This window comes from Vitis vinifera, chromosome 18 (genome assembly GCF_030704535.1).
Source record: "Vitis vinifera cultivar Pinot Noir 40024 chromosome 18, ASM3070453v1".
Taxonomy (NCBI): Eukaryota; Viridiplantae; Streptophyta; class Magnoliopsida; order Vitales; family Vitaceae; genus Vitis; species Vitis vinifera.
The window spans coordinates 27,409,965-27,418,088 of NC_081822.1; the positions used below are offsets into that span (position 1 = coordinate 27,409,965).

An 8,124-nucleotide genomic window follows, 5' to 3' on the forward strand; every position below is an offset into this window, starting at 1 on the left:
TATTAGCCTTTATTTGAAACTTAACACACATTCATCACATCTATCATAAGATGATATTTGTATCATAAAAATATAAATTATATACAAATTATTTTAACTTCAGTAACCGATTTAGTAAGCTAAGCATGCTCTGTTTCATGTGAATTTTAGGAGAACAGTATTTTTGTTGTGAAGAACATCCTACGGAGTCCCATTTCAGTTTTAACAGTTAGATTTTTCGGTTTGTGATAGGGGTATTTTTGTCAGTTCTTCCAAACACCACCTAGAACGGGCATAGTTTTCCGACAGAATTATGAGGCAAATCCTTGACTCGTCAATAGCTTTTAAAAGTTCTGCTGCAATCTCTTCTCCTCTTGGAAGCTCTTCATCATCCCTAAACAAAAATAGAATTATAAAATTCTTATAAGAAATAACATTTTTATGACTTCTATATGAAACCTTTTTTAAAAGTTATAAGGTTTTTTTAAAAAAAATAATAATAATTAAATAGGTATAAAAACTTTTATTCAACTTAATTTTATTTTTTTAACTCTTAAAAGTCAATCTAAATAAAATTTAAATATATTTGAAAATCACTTTTAAAAATTTTAAAAGTCACTTAAAAATAATTTATGAACATTTTTTTTAATTTAGGTTTAAATACTAAGTGATTCTTTTTAAAATCATTTATAATGTAAAAATATTTTTTTTATGGATAAAAACATTACAAATAAAAAACATTTTAGTCACAATTAATTTGTTTTTTAATTCATAAAATTTCATTTATTGTTATTTATTTTTTGGGATTTAATTCTTTACAATTATTTTTGAGTGTTTATAAAGTATAATTAGGTCATACCCAAATTTATTCCTTTTAACTGTCTATTAGGTATAGGTAGCGTGAAATTTTGGCCTCTCTCCACCTTTCTTCGCTTCTGACATTCTCATGCATTGCTTCGTCAACTCCAACCACATAGCATTGGAATGTCAGCTGGAATATTCCAAGTCCATAAAACCAAAGTTTATTATTTAATATTTTTTAGCACACCACTCATGACTCTACAACTTTCCTGCCAACTTAATTTATTGACTTGGACTTTGAGGGTTTGGTCAAATGCAGCAACTTAGTTGGTAAGTGTCTTTTGTCTAAACCATAAATTCAAATGATCCAGTCCTACGTTTTAATTTACAAAAACCAGTGATTTGTTTTACTAGTTATTTTAATTTAAGGAAGCAGAAAAGGGTTAGGCTCAAATTTGGAGTTCTTTCAGTGTGGGTTAGGCTCAATTTGTGCCCATGCAATGGAAATGGGTGATTTTCCTTTTTTCCTTTTCCTTTATCTTGTTGTAGATCTTGTGATATTGTTATTAAAATAGAACGTAAAAATATAAATTATATACCAATTATTTCAACTTTAGGAAAAAACGTTTATTTTAATTTAAAAAAAAAAAAAAAAGAACTCACTTTATCTCAACTGTATAAGACTTCATAAAAATTATCTTATTTGCAAAATATTTTTAGATGTAAAAGTAAAAAATTAAACAAACCATTTCGTGACCTTTTTCCACAAGTATCCATTTAGATCATAGTTTAATTTTAAAATATAAGAATAAGTCAATTACTCTAAACTATATCATTTATAATTTTTTTAATTATTAATATGATACCTAACCTTCTATGAATGGGAATAAAATATGGAGAAGTAAAAAATTGTCAAATCAAGATAATTTTAAACTATGCTATTTCAAACTTTTCTAATACAACATGATATTTTATCATGTCTAAAGAAATTGGAATGGCCAAAAGTTGTCAAATCAAGATATATCTATTGTGGACATGGCATTGGGAGGCATCTTAGCATTGTATTTATTGAATAGAAAATAAATCATGAAAGCTGAATAATACGAATATTCAATGAAATCTTTGGCATGTTATTTCTTTGCAGCTTCAACATGGTGGCATGTCGGATGGAGGAGGCAACATTTGAGCTTCTGGGTGTTTACCATTTTTCACTATGAACACAGTTTCCATGCCCCAAGTCAGATGGCGTTCTACATGGCAGTGCATGAACCACACTCCTGCAATACAGAAAATACACAACATTACACCTATGTTGGCAGTTTCAAGGGTTTTTTTTTTTCATAGAGGACATGAGTGCTTGCAACATACCAGGGTTGGATGCCTCGAATCTGATTGCAACCCAACCATTCTTAGGAACAGAGATGGTATTCTGATGGGGAGGATCCACCAGATTGTAGTGCAAAGGATCCCTATTTTCATCGAAATTCCCAAATCCCCATCCAACAACATAGAAACTGTGTCCATGGAGATGCATGGGGTGGGTTACCCCTGCAACCAAGTTTGTCCCTTGCAAAACAATCTCCACTGTGGAGTTATACTCAAGCACCCTTACTTCTGTTCCGGCGCTCGGCAACTGATAGAGTAATGGAAGATAATATGCTGTAAAATCAAACACCACTGGTGGAACGCTAGGAAATTTATCTCCATATACACCATTGATGTTATAATAGTAAGCTTCCAGTATGTCAACTGTAGGGGTATGGAAGCTTATGTTGTTTATACTTGCGGCAGACCGCGTCCCATTGGCCCCTGAACATGAATCATTGACGCATGGGTACGAGTTTATAGAAAGAGTGTAAATCAGTTTAGTGCTCGTGCTCAATGGGACATTGCAAGGATGTTCCACATCTGCTAAGCTTCGGAGGGTGGCCATGACTTGAAGCGATGCAATTGTGTCATTGAATGCAGGTAAATGAGGCAAGAAGGGAGGTGAAGATGGAGTGTAGTATCCCCTGTACTGTATAATAGCTGTGGTGGTTGTGTTATCAAAAATATTACGACCTGTCGGGGCATCGGAATAAGTTTTAGCCGCCATGTAATAGTGATCCGGGCGTTGGTTAGCTTCTAGTAAGACATCGAAGGTTTGGCCAGGAAATATTGTGATATAATCTTGTGTCAATGGTTTCGTGTAGCTACCATCTGTTCCAACCACTGTCATTTTATGCTTGGCAATGGAGAAGAAGAGAGGCTCATGCAAGGCAGCATTGATTATGCGAAGTAGATAGGTCTTTTCATGATCCACTGTTAGCTTGAATGTGCCTGTAATTAGAAAGGGAAAGTTGTATACTTATGACTAACCAAAAGAAAAAGAAAAAGTTTCCATGAGGATCCACCAATTATGAAGTGATTGATTGATTAGGGGTGTAAATTTGGCTCCATATTTCAAAATTATATTTGGACTAGCCTTTTCTCATGTGTTAAATCATGGCTCTACCATTCTCATAACTATATTCCTCTTTCTTAGCATTAAGCTTTAGATATGTTGATGTTAATAAGAAATAGTACTATGGTCAACATACAAGAAAATGAAATTGTGTACAATTTTAAAATGGGAAGTTAAACTTAATTTGTACTTGATTTTGAGCATGGAAGTAGATCACCGGGTTGTCCATTTATCAATAAAGAATCAGAGGCGTTGGCATCAGCTCCGTTTGCAAGCCCTTTATCTCGAATTGCATTCACATCAATCTTCCACCATTGTCCTGCATTTCAACAATTCCAATAATTTTAGATTTTGCTATGCTGATTAATTCATAATATGTAAATTAACATTTAAAAGTAACAACACTTATACCTAATATGATGAGAACTTCTGCATTAGGTTTGTGAAAAGGATACTTGGTTCCATTCTTAGGATAGACGATTATAGCTCCATGAACGGTGGCTCGGGTCCAGTCACTGTGAGCATGCCACCATAAAGTGCCTTCCTCAGAGGAAAGGATGATCTTCTGACTAAACTTTGACCCAGGCTGAATTGGGCATTGTGTGATATACTCGGGACCATCTGTCCATGGATATCTAGGCATGTTCACCCCATGCCTACAAAACAATAACTATAGGTTAAAACTAGTACTTACTTTTTAACTAACAAAAGATGGCATGTAGCAACATATTATCATAGTAACAAGCGGCATCTACTATATTTCAATGGAACTAAAGCAAATAACCCTAAAGTATTGTTTTAAATTTGACTTTATTTGCAAAGCAATATATTGCAACCCCCTCTTAGAAATAAAAGAATGTATGCCATGTAGGCATGTTGTCGACGCTCTTTCTCCGAGACACGCTCAAGACCTACCAGTGAATGGTGACATTTTCTTTTCCCCTGTTATAAACGTCGACAATGATCGTCTCTCCTTTCATAGCATATATAGTTGGTCCCGGAAATTGTCCATTTACTGTTAACATTTTCTTGGTGCTACAAAGCCTTGTATATGAAGCTTCCCTCACCTGCAACCAATTAAAAGTTAACCAGGCAACCTCATCCCAAAATAAATATTACATGCATGAATAGTTGCATCAATCCATTCATGCAAGTGTATAACCACTTAAAAATTGATAGCATGCATGAACGACTCAACGACACCAGAGTAAAGGGTCGTAATGTGGAAAATGAGAGTCATACTGCTCCCTAAATATTATAATCAGAAGGTGACGTTAAGGCCAGAATCATATATAGTATTTACCACAAAAGTATGCCGACGGGTTGAAGCTTGGCAATGGATGCCACCACCAAAAAGTTGAAACACTAAAATTTGTAAGAGGAAAACCTTCATGATCAGCCACATCTTCTTTGGAATAAAAGCCTCCTCTCTTTTCCTAAACAGAACTCCTTCAATTTTCTTACTCCTTTTGATGTGTTTCTTTCATATATATGATTCATTATATAGTCATGATAATTTTGTCGGGATTCCATTCTTCCTCTCCACGTTTCAATATAAGAGAAAGTGATTTGAATGTGTATTGGCTTTTAATGTTCTTTGACCACTTCAATGAGCAGGACCACTATATACAATAATGATATTTGATCAATTACCAAATTAAAATAAACCAAATGCGTGAAGAAAGCTAACAATTGTGAAAAATTCTTACAGGTTACTTCCACGTTATTTTAGAATAAATTTAAAATATTCTTTCACACGTTATTTTGGCCTCGCGTATAAACTGTTTTTCATAGACAACTCCTTTTAAGAATTATTTTAAAATTATTTTTGTAAATATTATTTAGCAAACCCTTATTATTCCCACTTGTTATCGTGTTACTTAAGACAATCAATAGTGCTGAACCGATGATTTCGGCGGTTGGGGGGCAAACATGATTATTGTTTTGGTCTGGATGGGACAAAGTTGTTTCCCAATTTTTTTAAAACTTTGAGAATTGAGATTATAAAAGACATGACGATAAGCTAAGTTGGTATTTCAGAATTTTCCATAAAAAAACACAAAACTATATTTTGTAAATAGTTGAAAATAGAATACCAACCCCTTGTATGTTGTGAATCACTTAAAACATCAATTGGGAGTCATAGTATCTTTTTTCTCAACAAAAAGCAATTTAATAATAATAATAATAATAATAATAATAAATAATTATAGATTTAAAAAAATGTTTTTCAAAACAAATGCAATCTATAATTTATTTGTTCGTATGATATGTACATCTTGATTAAAATGGTTTTAGTTGGCTTACACAAACCATCTAAAAAAAAAAGTAAAATAAGAAATAATTCAAACTTCCTTGTTTGGTTTATTGTATCATATACAAAGAAAAACCATTATATAAATAAATTATGGAAAGATTTATATATTTTTAAATTATTTATAAACAGAAAAAATGATGAATAAATTTTAAGATGTGTAAAAATTTGATCAAGTTAATTTAGACTTTTTTTCTCACATTTTCTTTTAAAATTTTGGAATAAATTTCCTACTATTTGTGGAGCTTTAATATAAATTTTTGCTCCATATGATACATATTTATTCAATATTTGGTTAAATTATTTTGAATGTATATTTTTACCTTAACAACAAACTTGACTTGAAAATGAAAATAGTTTAGTTGTTAATTGTGACACTCGAAGATCAAAGACACCATGGTCATTTCACTTGTCAAACCCAAGAGTCCAACATGTAAATGACCTTAACTAACAAATCCAACAAGTAATTAGTTGACAACTTCCTTAAATTGATTCATAACAATGATTAGAGCATAAATAAATAAAAAAATCTAACCCAAAACTAATTAAAAATATCTAAATAATAAATTCAAAGATCATCCCAAAGAATTCAAAGAGTTTTAGAAATCAATACTAAGTTCAATCTTAATTTAAAACTCCTAAATAATTAATTGTAAAGTATATTTCAAAATAAACACCCTTCTTAACTCGATTTCTCCTCATTAATATCACTTGTACCTAAAAAGTGAAATAATAGAGAAGAGTGAACTTAAAACTCAATTAGGAAAAATAGTTTAATAAGGAGGATCAAGTATAGTACAAAGTTAAATCTTAGGAGCTATCGCATCTTTATAAAAAAAATTGATAAGTAGGAGTTCATTTAATTCAATAATTAAATTCGCTTTCTTCAAAAAATTAGGCACTTTCAATTTAAAGATAAAACTAAATAATATACTTTGCATACTTAAATTATATTTTAAAAAAATTATAAACAAACATTTTACTTTGACTTATTAATAATAACAGTGTGCCCAAATAGTAGAAATTGCTTTAGGTGGCTATATGATCAAACCAACTTTTATTATTCAGTAAAGAAACTCTCAAAGATTTTTTTTAAATAAAAATAAAAAATTATTTGAAGTTATGTGTATAGTTATTATTATCAATTTTATTTTCCATTCTCATTCTCATTATTACCTAAAATTGAAATGGAAACAAACATTCACTTTACACTCTTTAGTGCTTTCAAACATAAGAATTGGAATTGACATATTTATTAGTGCTTTCAAACATAAGAATTGGAATTGACATATTTATTACTAATCAAGGAAAAATAGGCATCGAAATAAAGTTCATGTTTGGTAATTGCCTTTAAAAATAATTTTGAAAAACAATTTTCAAGAATTTTTTTAAAAAATTGTTCAATATCTTGTAAAAAAAATGTCTATTTAGGAACTTGAAATGTTTTTATGTTTTTACATATGTTTATTTGTAGTGCTTTATTTTTTTTATCATTCCCCATATTTGTATAATTATTTTTTAAAATAGCCAAAAAACAACTTAAAATAATTTAAAAAATGCTATCTAAAGACATCATATTAATAGTTTTTAAAAGCAAAAAACTATTTTCTATTTTTTGATTGTCAAACATGGTTTCCTGTTTTTTTTGTTTTTTTTTTTTTGTTTTAGAGAATAGGAAATTGTTTTAAAAAATGGTTACCAAAAATATCTATTCATTCTCATTCCCCATTCCAATGTACCAAATATGAGCTTAATGACTTATATTTTATCCAGATTTATATTGATATACAAAGAAAAATCATGTTTCAACTAAATGCATATGAACTAATATTAGAAAAATCACTTTTAATAGGGTTGAAAGAAAATAAGTTAATATTAAGTAGTTGAACATTTGCTCAATTGAGAAGTGTTCCTAAATTTCAAAAGTAATATTTGTAGGAAAAATTTTGATTACTTTTTGGAATACCCAAGATCGGGAAAAAAAAAACAATCAATTGTTTCACCATTTAATTCTTTACCCCAAGTCATGAATGAAACCACACTAAAATCGAGAATCACTCTGTTCCACAACACATAGTCTTTCACCTTCTTTTTCAAAGAACTTTTCTTCCAGAGTTCTCTCAATCTTTCTGTTCTAGAGAAAAGTTTATTGGGGTGATTTTTGGGTAATTTCTAGTAGTTTCAACAACTAGAAAATGCTCCACCCTTGTCTCTTATTTGGTTAGATCAGGTTAGGTCACACCAACTTGGGTGCCCACCCAACTCCAACAATATTTAAGTATTTAATCAAGTAAATGATTGAATTACTATGAACAAGTTTAATGATCAAAACAAAAATTGTACTCTTTTTTGTTTTAATATAAAATCCAACCTCTAATTGAACAAATCATTTACCATTTAAAAAATATTCTTAATATCTTCATTTTCTTTTTGTGTTTTTGAAAGTTCATTTTTATTTTAACTAGATCAAATAATATTTGTATAATAATGCCTTTAATCTACATTTTTATGAGTCATACCAAATAAACATCTCAACAAATATTATATAAGATGATCATTAATTTCACTATCTTCATTTTATTTATGT

At 30.1% G+C, this 8,124-nt stretch overlaps 1 protein-coding gene across 1 annotated transcript; it reads right to left on the reverse strand.

The window, feature by feature from the left end:
• Positions 1–1,913: 1,913 nt before the first annotated feature.
• On the reverse strand, positions 1,914–4,628 carry LOC104882718 (laccase-15-like). The gene is made up of 6 exons (XM_059734558.1): positions 4,527–4,628; positions 4,139–4,290; positions 3,635–3,879; positions 3,414–3,542; positions 2,149–3,099; positions 1,914–2,057 (listed from the first exon to the last, which is right to left on the reverse strand). The coding sequence occupies exons 1-6, from the start codon at positions 4,626–4,628 to the stop codon at positions 1,927–1,929; spliced, it is 1,710 nt and encodes a 569-aa protein (XP_059590541.1). The 3' UTR covers positions 1,914–1,926.
• Positions 4,629–8,124: the final 3,496 nt, after the last annotated feature.

What these genes read in the sequence shown, in the direction of transcription:
- LOC104882718 (XM_059734558.1), bottom strand. Translation starts at nt 4,628, where the DNA reads ATGTGGCTGATCATGAAGGTTTTCCTCTTACAAATTTTAGTGTTTCAA. An exon ending in GAAAATGTCACCATTCACTG is followed by an intron (nt 3,880 to 4,138) that starts GTAGGTCTTGAG and finishes ATTGTTTTGTAG; the next exon opens with GCATGGGGTGAACATGCCTA. An exon ending in ACTTCCATGCTCAAAATCAA is followed by an intron (nt 3,100 to 3,413) that starts GTACAAATTAAG and finishes TTCTAATTACAG; the next exon opens with GCACATTCAAGCTAACAGTG.